Genomic DNA, 17,106 nt, shown 5'->3' with positions numbered 1-17,106 from the left:
GAAGAGGTTCTTGGACACTGCCTTTAGCCTTGAGGCTTTCAAGGGCAGGTTTTTTTTATTCTATTGTGTTAGTTGTGGAAATTAGAGATTAAATTGTGCACAAGACAGCAGATAGAAATGTGTTAAACTCATATATCCATATATTTGCACCAGAAATCCCTAATCTGTCTAAAGTAATTGGTATTCTTATTTTATTTATTTGTCTTCCATAACTGTCACACTTGGCTTCATCCTGAGACATCAAACAGATGGCATGTAGACAAGTAACAATATTCTCTATGGCAGTGGCGATATTCTCTGTAGCTTCCACAAAATATGCTTCCTTTTTAGACTTTAGGGTTCTTGTGGCGTTCAGGACTCATGACATTTATAACGTCAACATGTCTGTGACAACTTTGAAATGCTATACACTCTGGGAAAGAAATAAAAGGAAGTTACAAAACAATTACTTAAACCACCAATCTGATAGGAACAAGTATCTGATATCTTTCTGTGTATCTGCTTCTGTAAGGGAATTTAGCAACACTAAAACGTGTACATTGTCATCTTTAATGATCATTCTATGGCTGCGTATACATAGATAAATCTTTATTGTCACTCAAGCTGGACTAATCAACTATAACTAGCAACTATAATCCAGCTAACTGAATTATAATTCAATGTTTGCTGTAGGCACTTGCTATAGTGAATTAAAATTTAAAATAAAATTAGATTTGGTCGTAGTATAGGCATTGCTCATGGGGAAAATGATCATAAATTCAATTCACTGTGATAGATTGTGATAAATGATAGATGCTTCTCAGCAATAATGCAATAAACTGTGTCACTGACAAACAATGGATGTTTGTTTGGTTATATAATTTTTCATATACCTGTGCACATAAGAGCTCTCCACAGACAGTGTGCTGCCTTCCTATACAGCAAGACAACATTAGTGAACATTGATGCTGTCTAGTTAGTATGCTCACTGGATATTAAGACCGTGTGTATGTTTAGAATAGTATACTATCTGTACCTTACAGCTCTTACAAGTGCTTCATTATGTAGTAAGCCTATGTATTCAGTGCAATATGCTAATTTCCTGACGTACTGTATTTGCTGAAATGAGCAGTGTATAATGGCACACTCATTTACTGGACTACTATGCCACAATGCAGTGCACTCTACTTGATTCTACGTTTCCAGTGTGATGAATAAACTGGAAGTAATACCGTATCTGCTTTTTTGACTCATCATCTGTTCAGACTGACACATTTTAAGACATTAAGGAGTGGCTGTGTAGCGAACTACGTTTGTTTACCATTATAATGGAATAACTCCACCTGGTTCACTTTCACTTCATATTTAGTATAGGCCTGCTGTTGTTCCACTCATATCCATTTCTTAAAAAAAACCCTAAAAAACAACATTTGGCGTTACTCTGCGTAGTATTCAGTACGCATTATGCTAGTGTTCCATTGCGAACACGGCCATAGACATGGCGTTCAGTACGCGTCCCTCACCGCGTCAATGGCCTCCTTACACCTCGGATCAAGTCGTCCCCCCCTATGAGCGAAGAGAAGTTTGACAGGGACTTCATGAGCATCACATCTCTTATCACCCAGAAAGCAGAGGTTTCCAAATTCTGACGCAAATTACCAAAATCAAGGTCAGTAATGTTGCACGTGCAGACGCACTCTCCATTCACAATGAGCTCTACTGTATTCCAGTCAACTGTTTTCTCGATGACACACTGGTGGCCGTCATCTTTTAGGACCGCTAGAAGTGAGGGTTATTTTCACCTAATTAAAATAGTGCTACATGCATTGTTACTATTGTTATGGGTAACTGGGTAAAAATGTAACAAAATGACTGAAACTTAATGACTCATTTTTAAGGATTACCTTGTAAACCTTCCAGGCGAAATGTTCTGTGCTCGACAATACCACAAGACTCATATGGACCATACTTTACCGTTACTACTGAATTAGTAGACATAATTATGAATCTATCTGTAATCCACCTCAAGGCTATAGCTGTTATCAAAACTGCGTTTGTGAGTATACATCTCTCCATAGTAACCTAAAACATGCAAACAGGTCCCAGGAAGCAGGAGACACATAATAGTCAAGACAGTAAAAGGCATAGTTCACCAAAAATGAAAATTACCCCATGATTTACTCACCCTCAAGCCATCCTAGGTGTATATGACATTCTTCTTTCAGACAAATACAATCTGAGTTATATTAAATAATGTCGAGGCTAATCCATGCTTTATAATGGGAGTGGATGGTAGCCCAAAGTTTGAAGTCCAAAAAATTGCACCCATCCATTATAAAAGAAGTCCACATGGCTCCGGGGGGTTAATAAAGGTCTTCTGAAGCAACGTGATGCGTTTGTGTAAGAAAAATATCCATATTTACAACTTATAGAGCTTAATCTCTAGCTTCCGCTAACTGTAGTACGCACATTCACAAGAGATTGGCCTACAGCGGATGACGAAAAAAAATCCTGAGCCAGGATACACATATTTCATAGTTGGTGGTAAATACTCAGAGCACACATCATTGGTTTTGATTAGTACTTTTTATGGCATAATTAGGATACAGTGATAAATAAACCATTTATCTTTTGAAAACTCTTTTTGAAAAAATAAATATCCCAGAGTTAAATAACATCACAGTTTATGCACTCCACCACAGTTTAACAAAATACATTCTGTTACATCCTCATTTGCACATGTATTTTCTGTTTTGCCCATTCGTATTCATGCTTAATATGATGTCATGATAAACAACAAACATATACTAATACTTGGGCAAAGGCTATAATTTCTCTATATTTGTAGTATACATATTCTCTCTCTTTTTATATATACTCTGTTATATGTAACATGATTGAGTGGTTTATTAGTCTATTTCAGCTAAGTTATTTTACTACAGTACATATTTGATCTAGTTATAAAGTGCTAAAATTCATTTCTCAAGGCGTCACTGTTTTAGTTTTTTGATCTACTTCACAATTACTGTCACGACTGGATCAACACGTAGGATATACAAATTACACACATTTAAAAAGCACAGTGTTCAATGCATATTCACAGTATAAAACATATTCTCACTGTGTACATTAGGCAGACATTAAGTATTGTTCTTTTTGTTTAGATATACCGTATAGACCTGGTGTGCAACATGTGTCAATGTCATTTTCAGACTTAATATAAGCATATTTTCACATACACAACAATGATTATACTTTAAAAAAAAAAAAAAAAGCTTAATAATTTTGTAACTATAATTAAACTATTCATCTTGGCTTCATAGTTCATAATCTGCTATTGCATTATAAATTGAAAATTCCTGTTACTATTATTGCATTGGAAATCAAGACAACCCACAGAATGGAAACACATAACAATGTTCTTTCAGCATTTGCAATGGCTCATATTCTTTAAACATTTATGCACACTGGATTGTTTTTAGGACCTCCGACTGTGCATTTCAGAATATGTGAGAATTCAATTTATAAAACACATAAAACACTGCACACTTTAAAGCTATAATACCATACAGTATAAATGATAATGACATTTTGTTTGTATACTGCAGACCTAAAATAGACTTTGCTATATATATATATATATATATATATATATATATATATATACATAACAAATATATTAAATAAACTTTAAAATGCAAAAGATGAGACTTTTTCAAAGACAAAGGTAAATAGCAGCTTCTGGTCCAGTTCCACAGGGTTGTCATTCAGAGTACTGTATTTTGACAGGCATCTATAACCATAAGTTATGGCAACTCTGACATGACCATAAAAACTGGTATAGAGATTGTAAATAGCTATAGGTTATCATATTATCATTTTCATATGCATACTAAACAATTGGATATACAGTATTTCAAAGGCAGCATATTTGAGAATGTAATTTTTTCATAAACTTGGACAACTACTTGGACAATTTCCAATTTCCAAGCATCAAGGCGGTCCTCATAATATCTTTTCATTGTTGTTGAAAAAAACCTGTTGAAACATTCTTCAAAATATCTTATTTTGTGTTCCACAGATGAAAGTGAGTCATACAGGTTTGGAATGACATGATGGTAAGTAAATGATTATTTTTGGGTGAACTATCCTTTTAATGCTGCCTTTGACAGTGACAACTATAATATACTCTTAGTCAGACTGAAAAGCTGGGTAGGATTCTTGGAAACAGACCTCAGCTAGTTCAGGTCATATTAAGAAGGCATCATTTACTGTATATCTGCTGAGCTTCATCTACTTCCGTTTAATTTGTATATGCTCTCATAGTCCAAATAATGTAAAATAACTAAATAGATCTACTTTTGTCAAGCAACTACAGCTCCATAGAATATCTATATCACTGCTGTTGGTAATTAAATTTGGCAATATAGAGGAAATACTTAAGGGAAATGCCTACTTTGACTCTGTTGCATATCAAAAGTATTCACTAAATCAGTCTTGCTATGTTTTTGAGTCTCTTATTTTCTCCCAAAATGTCCACCTTTGTACAGTCACACTGGTTTCTGCATCTTCCATACGATTCAAATGATGTAGCTTATTTCTATGACTTGCTTCCATTCTTCATTACCTTGGTAGTTCCGTCCTTCCTTTTCGTAGAGTCAGCTGGTTTAGCTTCAGTGTTGCATTTTGTGCATAGATCTTGCATTTCCTTCAGGCACCCCTCAAGAGTCTTCACAAACAAATCTGAGCTGGTCTCGGCACTGTCACAGAAGCTTGACACGCAGAAGATGATGTGATCCGTCTGAGGATTGTAGCAGGCTCCGTAGCCATTAGGGACAACAGGACCATAGCAGCAGAACATCTCTTCAGTGGTAGGAACCTATACAAAGACAAGCGTTTTTTAACAAAAATATTGGTGATCTAACATTTTTTCTGCATATTATATTCAAATAAAGATGAATGCACACTATGAATCACAAATCCATTTTAGGTCTATCTCTCATGATTTCAATTAGGCTTTAAAGTGAACCTGGCTTGTAGAGAGAATGAAGTGAATGCTGGTGGCATAGGTTGTATCAGAAAACAGCTCTGGCTTTTCTAGTTTCAGCTCCTTGGCAATCTCTCGTAGCCCCAGCAAGTGATTGTCTATTGCCATCCCAGTGATTGCCTGTTTCCAAAGAGTGGAAAAGCAATGTTTTATTGAAGAGTGGACGGTATGACAATAACAGTTTGATAATCATAGTCAAAAATGATTGTAACTGACAGATTGTGTAATTGTAGTTCAAATTCAGTTGTCTGTTTCACTTACTAGAATTGTATAATTGGTTTGGGCTTTAATGGCAGTCCAAAGCAACTCCATTTTCTCAACATCCTAAATGAATAAAGACAGAGGTCATTACTAAGCTACTCCTGTTTTGACAATATGCACAGCATTGACTACAGATGAGCTGACATTGCATAATTCAGGGCAGTTTGAATAGAGTATAATGAAAACAGACTAAACTACATACAGTGATTTTGGAGCTATTTGCCATAGCTTTCACAAATGCTAAGGCCTCAGGTGTGGAGGAGCGAATGTTGTCAACTCGTCCTTCTTGAAAGCGGCGTATTGATGCACTTTCATAGGTGGGCACTAGACATCCATGACATCTGAGTGCAAAAGGAAAAAAACTATGTCAGACATAAATCTTCTCTCTGTAGTACTAATACATCTTAAATTATAGAGAAGACTGACCTGTAAAATGTAAACTGGAGGGCAACTTGAACATAAGCATCAGGGCTCATTTTCTGTTTCTTGATGAACTCTTTGCCATAACCAGTGAATTTGCTGACATTCATGTCCAGATTTTTCACAAGCCTGTGGGAATTAACAGTTAATATACTACCATTCAAACGTCTCGTGTAAGTACTTTTTTTCTAAATATTTTTGAAAGTCTCTTATGCTCACTGAGGCTGCGTTTATTTAATCAAAAATACAGTAAAATTTGTAATATTGTGAAATATTATTACAATTTAATAGAACTGTTTTCTATTCTAATAGATTTTAAAATGCATTTTATTCCTGTGATGGCAAATCTGAATTTTCAGCATCATTACTCCAGTCTTCAGTGTCACATGATCCTTCAGAAATCATTCTAATACACTGATTTGATGCTCAAGAAACATTCTTAATGATTCTCAATAACATTATTATCAATGAAAACAGTTGTGGTGCTTAATATTGTAGCGTCTGGACCACTCAGACACACAATATATATTTTGTTAGCTAGATTTAACAAATACTCTGTAACACCCCAGGAAGCTGAACAGGCCCCTGGTTCCATAAGCAATGCTGACACCCGATACATTTACGACCTCCTGGAATTTAGGTGAAGAAAATCACTTCCTTGCCCATATGGAAAATCCACAAGGGAAGGACTTTTTTAACATAATATTTTGGGATTCTTTGATTTACAGCATTTAAGATAGAAATCTTCTGTATAACATTTATAAATGTCTTTCACTATCACTTTTATTCTTGTCTGTCAATTTTTCTCAATTTTATGCATCTTGAATAAAAGTATTAATATCTTTCAAAATAAAAATCTTACTGACCTCAAAATTTGTAACAGTAGTGCATGCAAGAAACCAAAAGATACTAAAACATTTATTGTATTTTACACTATTTATTTGTTCAAATGTTATTTATTTTTATCAATAATTGAATAATTAACTTTGATGTCTTCTAAGGTATGCTTTAAATGGGTCATATGATGCGATTTCAATTTTTTCTTTCTCTTTGGAGTGTTACAAGCTCTTGGTGCATAAAGAAGATCTGTAAAGTTGCAAAGACTAAAGTCTCAAATCCAAAGAGATATTCTTTATAAGAGTTAAAAGTCAGCCACGCCTACCTAAAACGACTCGTTCTAACACGACCCCACATGTCTACGTCACGATGTGGGAAGATTTGCATAACGCCGCCCAAATGTTCACGCAAAGAAAGAAGGCGTAACTTTTATTCTTGCTGTAGTATTGTTGTTGCCGCCACCACCATGTCGTGAAGGCACTGTGTGATTCATTGTGAAAGTGAAACTACTTTGTTTGGCCTTCCAAAAGAGGTGATCCGTGCCTAGAGCTGATCCGTGCTGGTTGCTGAGGAAATACAACTTTTTGCGCTGTGGATTGCCGGATAGGCTTTCACCGTGGACGAAGCGGAGTCCAGCCCGGGGTCGTCACATGTGGTTGCCACAAGTCCTCCGGACGCTCCTTTGTCGAATCCGCCTGCCGCGCCGTTCTCAAGCCCGGATATGCAAAGTTTAGTGTAATAAATGACATGCTATCAGAATGGAATCTGTTAGATGTGTAGAACTTACTAGCCTGTTGTATCACCTGAATGTTGACATACCTCTGTAATTTATCTGCTGAGGACGTGAGAAACGTTTGGATATCTGCCGAGCATTTCCAGTGCAGTTGTCTGGGGGCAGGAAGCTCACTCATGCTGGCTGCCCTCACCAGCTTAGAAGGGCTTCCTCTCCTGTGAGAGAAACAATCTTACAGTCCATCACATTGCGTCTTCACTAGCTTAGTTGCTATTCTCAGGCTGTGGGTATATATCTCTAGTCGTCTCATTAGAGTCGTCAACTGTGCTGTACTAGTGAGAATAAGCGTGCAGAAAGATATTACAGATTCTTTCAGAAGTTAATATATTCTTTGAATTTGCCAGACCAACATTGCATTCTGGGTAATCAAGAGTTACTTAAAAATGTAATTCTGTAAATGAAATAATAATTTGGCTTACATGTATCTCAGTAGATATTCTGTACATTGCACAAGCACTATTCCCTCAAAAGGTGAGTGTTCACATACAACGCCACAGGATCCATCTGCACCTATTACAAACTGAAATCATTAAGATAGTTTAATTTTAGAATTCATCTTCCTGGTCATATGATCAATGCAATTTGAATCCATCTGTGTTTTTTTTCTCTTTACCTGCATGGGCTTGTCATACCAACGGTTGCCCCCATTTTTGTCTGTGCCCCCTCCGTGGAGCATCAGTAAAGCTCGGTTGGTATCAGTCAGTTCAGTGCCAGACGGCTCGTCCAAACACACCAGACACAGACAGCGCTCAATCATGTCTATAGAGTCCCTGTTGGTAGAATCTGCACCAGATTGAGAGGCATTACATTTTATGTGTGTGAATTCCATTAACCTGTGCAGAGCTTTTTGTTTTATCAAGGGAATTTATAGTTGTGTGAGAGTTGCCTTTCCAAATAAAGTCAAGTTGTTTAGTTTCTTAATATTTTGATGTCAAATTGCAGGTCTAGTAGCAGATACAGCTTGTATAGTTGAGGATAAATGATGTCTGACCTTTGATCAGCATGCTGCGAGCCTCGGCCCACTGTGTTCTGTCATCTGATGTGAGCAGACCGATCGGAGGCAGACGCTCTTCTTCAATGTCTGACATCTTTCTGATTCGCTCCAGCTGAGTGTAAAGGTCTTTTTCATTCAACCGACGAAAGTTTATCACCACGTCGAGAACAAAAAACTGCAAACACATACAGCATGGTATGGCAGAAAACGCATCAATCTTTGTCTTTACTGCTTGCTTATGACTTTTTGAGACAAATTTTAAATATAAATATAAGGAACAAGCATAGCAACATAAAAACATCAGATATAGTTGTTAGTTTCACTACTAGGTAATACCTACTTGATTCTTACAAGCCACTATTATATGTTCGGGCTCGGGCATAACTGTGCTCTTCTGAGCCACTAAAGTGTCAGTTTTTGGCCCTGGCAAACGGTAGGAGGTGAAGACCTTGTTGTACTGATCCATACACAGGGGCGTCCCAGCCAGCTGCCCACGAGCATAGTCTACAGGGAGGGCACGTCTGCAACAAGCAGCATACATCCATGTTTAGAAAACTATGCAATTAATTATTAGTAAAGTTTTAAGTGTTTGATTTGTTGAAAACAAGGAGTATAACCTACCCATCTATAAGAGATTTATACTCTAATACGCCAGAAATTAGATGGGCAGCAAATCTGTAGAGGAAAAAAAAATATGCATATAGGTTTATATATATACGCTAACATTAAAATTAGAATTATTTATTTATTTTATTTTTTATGTTCTTGAAACAAGTCTTTTATGCTTACCAAGGCTGTGTTTATTCAGAAATATAGTAAAAACTGTAATATTGTGAAATACTAATACAATTAAATCAGTTTTCTATTTTAGTGTATTTTAAGATGTGATTTATTCCTGTCATGGCTAAACTGGATTTTCAGCAGCCATTACTTCAGTCTTTAGTGTCACATGATCCTTCAAATCATTCTAATATGCTGATTTGGCACTCAAGAAACATTTATTATTATTATCAGTGTTGAAAACAGTTGTGCTGCTTAATATTTTTGTGGAAACTGTGATACAGTTTTTTTTTCAGGATTCTACAGTATGCCAAATAGAAAGTTCTAAGAACAGAAATCTTTTGCAACGTTCATTTTCATTAAAGAAAGCACATTCACAGTCAGCAATGCAACTCCATTGGTTTAATTAGTTTTTAGAACAGCACTTAATCAAATTATGTCTATTAAGAAAGTCATTGGTTTTATTTTATATTCACAAAATGAGGCTAATGCAAGACTGATGCTTAACATTATTACATCCTTCAATAATAAAACATTTTGAAATATTTTATGAGAAACATAACTTATTCTATGTTAAGCCTTAAATAGAAATGTCCATCATAGCATGTATTGTTTCCATTTTAGGACTGAAATCAACATCAACTAATGATGGGAGGGGGACTTTGTCTACACATGTAATAATCTGTAGATTAAACTCTCTATAATGACAAATCAAGTCTTAATTAATGTGCCTCTCAATTACATTGCCATATGGAGCTACAGTTGGTGGATGAAATCATGCAGTAACAGACCTGACAGTTTTGCATAATCCTAATGCGTATACAGTATCCTTAATATCCTCTGCATTTCAATTTAAACAAATTTATATCAATGAAGACATGCAGGAATAATTGTCATCTCAGTTTATAAGAGTAAAAATGGTCCCTGCTGTATCCCCAGAGTCCCGTACCTGAGGGTGTCACTTTGACTCCTGAAGTTCTGCTTGGGAAAGACCATCACAGGACTGGAATTGACAGGTAGTGCTAATCTGTTGCTCAAATACATGTCTTCAAGCCAGTAGTCATACACCTTGGACAATGTTTAAAAAGAGGCAGAGTATGAGCAAATAACTTTTAAACAATATTTAACACAATGTGCCTGCACATTAACCGCAAAGTTGCTTACAGAAAAGTCACCTTTTTTCTTAGCAATTAATGCAGTCCTTACCCAGTTGGCTGTATGTTCGCTTCTCTCCAGTAACTTTTTCTGTAGAAATTCTCCCATCCCGCCAGGTGCTCCAAATTTCTCTACAATCGCCTTTGTCTTTTTTAACTGCTCCTCTGTTATGAGGTGACTCGTGCACTTCAGGTACATGTTCAGTGTTTGTTGCAAGGGTGGCACTGGGAGCTTTGGGAGGCCCTAAATTGAGATCATGATCAGAGCTTTAATACTCTAATACGCCAGAAATTAGATGGGCAGCAAATCTGTAGAGGAAAAAAAAATATGCATATAGGTTTATATATATATACGCTAACATTAAAATTAGAATTATTTATTTATTTTATTTTTTATGTTCTTGAAACAAGTCTTTTATGCTTACCAAGGCTGTGTTTATTCAGAAATATAGTAAAAACTGTAATATTGTGAAATACTAATACAATTAAATCAGTTTTCTATTTTAGTGTATTTTAAGATGTGATTTATTCCTGTCATGGCTAAACTGGATTTTCAGCAGCCATTACTTCAGTCTTCAGTGTCACATGATCCTTCAAATCATTCTAATATGCTGATTTGGCACTCAAGAAACATTTATTATTATTATCAGTGTTGAAAACAGTTGTGCTGCTTAATATTTTTGTGGAAACTGTGATACAGTTTTTTTTTCAGGATTCTACAGTATGCCAAATAGAAAGTTCTAAGAACAGAAATCTTTTGCAACGTTCATTTTCATTAAAGAAAGCACATTCACAGTCAGCAATGCAACTCCATTGGTTTAATTAGTTTTTAGAACAGCACTTAATCAAATTATGTCTATTAAGAAAGTCATTGGTTTTATTTTATATTCACAAAATGAGGCTAATGCAAGACTGATGCTTAACATTATTACATCCTTCAATAATAAAACATTTTGAAATATTTTATGAGAAACATAACTTATTCTATGTTAAGCCTTAAATAGAAATGTCCATCATAGCATGTATTGTTTCCATTTTAGGACTGAAATCAACATCAACTAATGATGGGAGGGGGACTTTGTCTACACATGTAATAATCTGTAGATTAAACTCTCTATAATGACAAATCAAGTCTTAATTAATGTGCCTCTCAATTACATTGCCATATGGAGCTACAGTTGGTGGATGAAATCATGCAGTAACAGACCTGACAGTTTTGCATAATCCTAATGCGTATACAGTATCCTTAATATCCTCTGCATTTCAATTTAAACAAATTTATATCAATGAAGACATGCAGGAATAATTGTCATCTCAGTTTATAAGAGTAAAAATGGTCCCTGCTGTATCCCCAGAGTCCCGTACCTGAGGGTGTCACTTTGACTCCTGAAGTTCTGCTTGGGAAAGACCATCACAGGACTGGAATTGACAGGTAGTGCTAATCTGTTGCTCAAATACATGTCTTCAAGCCAGTAGTCATACACCTTGGACAATGTTTAAAAAGAGGCAGAGTATGAGCAAATAACTTTTAAACAATATTTAACACAATGTGCCTGCACATTAACCGCAAAGTTGCTTACAGAAAAGTCACCTTTTTTCTTAGCAATTAATGCAGTCCTTACCCAGTTGGCTGTATGTTCGCTTCTCTCCAGTAACTTTTTCTGTAGAAATTCTCCCATCCCGCCAGGTGCTCCAAATTTCTCTACAATCGCCTTTGTCTTTTTTAACTGCTCCTCTGTTATGAGGTGACTCGTGCACTTCAGGTACATGTTCAGTGTTTGTTGCAAGGGTGGCACTGGGAGCTTTGGGAGGCCCTAAATTGAGATCATGATCAGAGCTTTATTGTGATTTATTAACTTACATTTCACCATCAGGGACAGTTTCTACTTAAGTAGCATTTGTTGTGATATTGTTCTTAAGCTAATGAGTCTCTTATCTAATCAGACATGATAGAGTCTTGATCCCAGACAAGTATTATTTTTAAATAATTTTGCCCAGTGTTTGACCTGGCTGGATACAACATGATCACCTCTGTTATAATGGCATAAAACAAGATTATATATGTTTTGAATGCAGCACTGTATTTTCAAAATTGTTAACGATGTTTATAATCATTGTTAGAAGATAATGTTTGAAATGTAATATTGTTTAGTTAAGCCACATCATTTAAAAAATGTACATAAAAATATATAATAGTCTTTTGCTTACACTTGGATCTCCCGTGTTTCTTGCTTGTTCCCTTTTCAAAACCGGCATCCTCAAAGTTGAAGAAGTTCAGTCAAGAAAGATGAAAATCCACAGATAATTTTTCCAGTTCCCTCTGGAACAGACATAAAGGTATGAGAGAAAGCTTGCATTGCAAATAGTTTTCAACAATTTCATTTTAGAAATATAATTAGGCATAAAAATTCAAAAGGCTTTGCTATCTGGATTTTTCTTTTCATCAGCCACATCAGTTAGACAAAGCTATGACCAACCTGTAATTATCCAAAATTAATTTGAAGGCTAATATTAAAGAAATCTAATGAAGATTTTTCCTCTTGAATTTAAATTAAGTAGAAAGTCTGTTATAGCTTTTTAGTTCCATGTAGTTCTTATTTAAAAAGGAGGCTGTAAGCATATTGTACATATATACTATTATTTATGTCAACTTAAGAAATACTCACCAAAATGTCATACTCTTTGTTGGAGTCCACCGATGTCTCTAAGGATTTATCCAGATTCATTGTCCCATCATTGTTTTATTAAGAGGAAAATGTCGTTAATGGTGTGCGTTCACTTGTTTCAGGCGGCATACTTGCGTCCCATTCATTGCAAGTCAGGAGCTTCTTAGGATGCTCCTTAGGAAAGATGCTGAAGGATGCTGAAGAAGCGGTACCTTTCTCAGACTCCACCCACTAAACTCCATTCGCTCGATGCTGCATCTGCCAGCCCACCTCATACTTCAAGTCGAGTCCTTGAACGAAATTTATGAGCACCCTTCCAAATCTCGGAGAAGAAAAAAATGGCCGTACACGAACGCGCTCGATAATTTAATTAAAACGAAAAGTGGAGAGGTTTATTTTAGACCCTCTTGCACCAGAAGCAATTGTTTTTCTTCTTTTAAATAAATAGCATCGATTTACTTCTGTTTTGAGCCTCCTGTATATTTTCCCCGTTTTGGTTAATCGCTTTATATCTTTTTTTTGGAGTGGAAAGAAAAGTTTGTTTAGCACAGCCTTTTCATTATGCTATATATTTGCTTCCCACCACAGAGGAACCTGTTGCACAAGAACGTCATCCCCCGTGTGTTTTATGCATAATTATAAATATGCATGTAGTAATTATATTTATAACGATGTCCAGTTTATGCTTGTAATTTCTTTGTATGAATAATCTAATTTCTTTTTCGTTTTTGTTGATGCGTTTCACTGCGCTAAAACTAAATAAGCGAACACGTTTTGCATATGGTATTACGTTGAACATTAATTTCTATTTATAAATATCAATAATTACTCATTGTCTTTTATAAGAAAAATGTCATTCAAAACGAAATTAATTAAAATTCCAATGTGTGTATATATATATATATATATATATATATATATATATATATATAAGCACACGTTGCGCAGGAGAAGCAGGGCTGGTGCGTAAAGTACGTTCGCCAGACCCATGCCCAGATTAAGCTGCACAAAACCGAGATCGTGCACTATTTTACCGGCCACGATGGGACCCAGCGCGTAGGCAACACAGTAGGAGATGTCTGCAATAGCGTATACACTACCGTACACAGACACGTGACGGACGTCTACGAGAAAAGCAAGTGTTGGTAATAAAGCTGTGTCTACCAGTGCAATACCGAAACAAATGCCACACAGGGGGATTATCAGCTGCTCAAAGTTTTTGCAGGCCGGCACAATACAAGAGCTGGCACCAATGATAACCATGCCAAGCGCCCCATAAAACCACTGCAAGTGTGGGTACTGTGCTGCCAGCTTGACAGTGATATAAACACCTAATACGTGAGGGAAAAAGGCCGGTAGCCAGGTGAGCCCAATCTCCCACTGGGATGAATCCATGGTCTCCTCCATCCAGTTAGCGATGGTGGGCTCCAGGAAAGCAAGGGGGATGTTACATGTGGTCAAAGCTCCTGCCACAACTGCTATGTAGGGATCAATCATTAGTTTGTAAATTGGGGTGCCAACCGGCATATTCTCTCTAGTCCTACTGGAAAAGGGCTTGAGGACAGTCATGCATAGTATACCATCTGCCAAACATATAGAGGCGAGCACGAAGAACGGCACGCGTTTGCCCACGAACTCGTACAGTACCCCTCCGAACGGGGGCGCCGCCAGGCTTCCGAACGAGATGAACGCGAGAGCAATGCCCAGCGCGCGACTTCTCTCTGCCTCCTCCGTGAACTTGTCTGCGATCATGGCAATCCCAGAAGTGTCTGCGAATGCCGAGCCGAGCCCTTGCAGACTTCGCGCGACGAACAGAGTCGCGTAGTTATCGGCGAAGGCAAAAATACATGTCGAGACAAACATGATACTGAGTCCAATGAAAAGTGGGATGTCATAGCCGACTCGGTCTATGAAAGTTCCGGTCAAAGGATTGACAATGAGCTGCAAAATGGCTTTTGAGGCGAAAAGCACGCCGATCTGCACGTCAAAGTTCTCGTTTTGCGTGCTGTTGGTTGAAGAATTACCAGTTACACGCGCCTGCTCTGATTCGCTCTCTAAGCGCGCTAAATAATCGGGCACAATTGGCACGATGACCATGTAAAGCATATTGTCTAGAAGAAGTGCCACACATACAATAACTAGAATAATCCTTCTTTGTCGCTCGGGGTCCTGGATCGCAGTTCCTAACTGTTTAGTTCTTTCACCCATCTCTGATAGTTTAACGGCGGCGGTTTGCGCCAAGCCACCCGATTCCTCCGTAGTCATGATCCACACTTTGGTCGGTTTAAGCAAAAGACTCTAACTCTCTTCTACACTGTGCTTTTCTCCCAAAGAAAGTCTGCGCACATTGGGTTGTCCAAAACTCCCTGAATAGTGAAACCTTGGCACGCGGACCAACTTTTCCTGCTTTACCTAGCAGTCCTTCGTTGCGCGTGCATTTCCTCTCCAGCGACTACTGTCAGGCAGTGTTGTTTCATCGTATTCGGGTGAGGACGCCAAGTCAAAAACTCACAGTCAGTTCAAAAATTCTCCTCCTTGGTTTTCCCCTTCTTCACGCTGTAGCAGGACGCACGGAGCACGAATGAGCGTGAATAGATGAATTCACCTGTAGCGCAATGTCATCATTTCTCCTCAGCTGTCTTCTTATTGATGCCACCCAATGCAGATGTGCTTACATGTTGATTCCATTGGAATCGCTCCTCTTTTTTCCCAAGGATGTGACGCACTGTTTGATACCCCCTCAAGTGGTTCCCCAACCAGCTGGGTCTTTTATGCTCATTTAACACGTCAAGCCCCTATCCAATAACGCCAGGCAGTGCTTTGCTTTATAACTTCCAAATATTGAGCGTGCTTCTGTAACTGCTTAGGACCACAAACCTTAAGTCACCGAGCTCGACAGATATGCTGACTGCGAGGAAGATGCCTGCCAGTGTTATTTTAGTTGTTCAGTAAGAACTCACTCACTGAGAATTTATTGACCGCCGTTATTTATTTTCCAAAAAGAAAGTTGTATGTTAATAAGCAGTGCGCCCGGTGTTTCTTTTTTCCAGACAGATGCTATTATTCTGCGACGGCTATTGCTTACATTTCGAAATATGATTTTAGGTTTCAGTTCGACGGAAAGGGAGAAAGAAAAAAATTGAAAAGAAAAATTATAATGTGTAATCTACCCCCTACACCTAGTGCGTAATTTCACCAAAGTGGAATAATTGCTATGTAATTATATCATGCAAGGTTAAAATGGGTTTAATTAGTTTGATCAAAGGCTTTTTATGATTGGGGACTATAGTGTACTCAAACTCAAAACGTAACATCATTATACGACAAAAGGCATTTTGTTAACAAAATAGCAACACTTTTTCCATTAAATACATTTTAAGTATTGTATAAAAATCAGTTTATTGAATTTCAGCACCACATCTGGTTGGACAGCTCCTCATCCTTTAAAGCAAAGATTGATCAGCTGTAAACTGTTAAGATTTATCCGGAAGCTTTCAAGGTAGCAGTGACAGGAATACGCATTGCCATTTTTAAAGATTTGTTTTCCTTGCAGTTGACTGACAACCTGGATGTAACGTATACGTAGTAGATGACCAGTGCTTTTACTGTTAACGCCATCTGCTGTGCAAACCCGCCAGCGAACTCGGTTTGGCGTTTCCTGCCTGGTGGAGAACAATAATTAGGGGCTAGTGACATCTAGTGGTTTGTTTGATATACTGCCTGGGGTCAAACCTGTGCTGAATGGTGAATCTGGACATGCCGTCTTCAACACCTGTAAGAGCCGTTGTTGATTCTTGTTAGTGTTCTTGTTAGAGAATAATCAGATTCCAAAAATTAAGTAGCCTGCTTGTAATTACATTGTTACATTTTAAAATACTCGTAATCAGACTACATTTATACTTTTTTGATTAGGCCTACATGATTACATATTATTCACACAACATTAAATTATTAAAAATGTATTGATTCTCTAATTCTTTACTTTTTCATCTTTTAAATGTTCCACTCTAAAATACTTGGACTTATATACATTCAGAAAGTCTTCCAGTATTGTAGACATTCCCACAAAGACCAGTCACTAGTCAGGTGCCTATAATTACACAGAAAATTGAGAGGCCACACAACATTCAACTACTGGAATTACAAAAATCATTTAAATTTAGTGCATTTCATCA

General features: G+C 37.2%; 2 protein-coding genes across 3 annotated transcripts; both read right to left on the bottom strand.

The window, feature by feature from the left end:
- Positions 1 to 4,072: 4,072 nt before the first annotated feature.
- On the bottom strand, positions 4,073 to 13,170 carry LOC107585314 (choline O-acetyltransferase-like). Of its 2 annotated transcripts, XM_016272287.1 has the most exons (15): positions 12,932 to 13,170; positions 12,474 to 12,585; positions 11,888 to 12,079; positions 11,631 to 11,749; positions 8,953 to 9,006; positions 8,672 to 8,852; positions 8,329 to 8,506; positions 7,951 to 8,120; positions 7,757 to 7,857; positions 7,364 to 7,492; positions 5,714 to 5,836; positions 5,490 to 5,628; positions 5,288 to 5,350; positions 5,009 to 5,146; positions 4,073 to 4,858 (listed from the first exon to the last, which is right to left on the bottom strand). In XM_016272287.1, the coding sequence occupies exons 2-15, from the start codon at positions 12,519 to 12,521 to the stop codon at positions 4,580 to 4,582; spliced, it is 1,914 nt and encodes a 637-aa protein (XP_016127773.1). In that variant the 5' UTR covers positions 12,522 to 12,585; positions 12,932 to 13,170; the 3' UTR covers positions 4,073 to 4,579. The 2 variants fall into 2 exon arrangements, with proteins under 2 accessions (XP_016127773.1, XP_016127772.1); XM_016272286.1 differs by lacking the exons at positions 11,631 to 11,749; positions 11,888 to 12,079; positions 12,474 to 12,585; positions 12,932 to 13,170 and adding exons at positions 10,061 to 10,179; positions 10,318 to 10,495.
- LOC107585350 (probable vesicular acetylcholine transporter-A) lies at positions 12,540 to 15,657 on the bottom strand. The gene is made up of 2 exons (XM_016272352.1): positions 13,869 to 15,657; positions 12,540 to 12,585 (listed from the first exon to the last, which is right to left on the bottom strand). Exons 1-2 carry the CDS (start codon positions 15,194 to 15,196, stop codon positions 12,540 to 12,542), a joined length of 1,374 nt encoding a protein of 457 aa, XP_016127838.1. The 5' UTR covers positions 15,197 to 15,657.
- Positions 15,658 to 17,106: the final 1,449 nt, after the last annotated feature.

The sequence above is a fragment of the Sinocyclocheilus grahami genome, unplaced genomic scaffold (assembly GCF_001515645.1).
Source record: "Sinocyclocheilus grahami isolate Dianchi unplaced genomic scaffold, SAMN03320097.WGS_v1.1 scaffold69.1, whole genome shotgun sequence".
Taxonomy (NCBI): domain Eukaryota; kingdom Metazoa; phylum Chordata; class Actinopteri; order Cypriniformes; family Cyprinidae; genus Sinocyclocheilus; species Sinocyclocheilus grahami.
The sequence above is the reverse complement of the archived record's forward strand: the minus strand, read 5'-3'. Positions and strand labels throughout refer to the sequence as shown.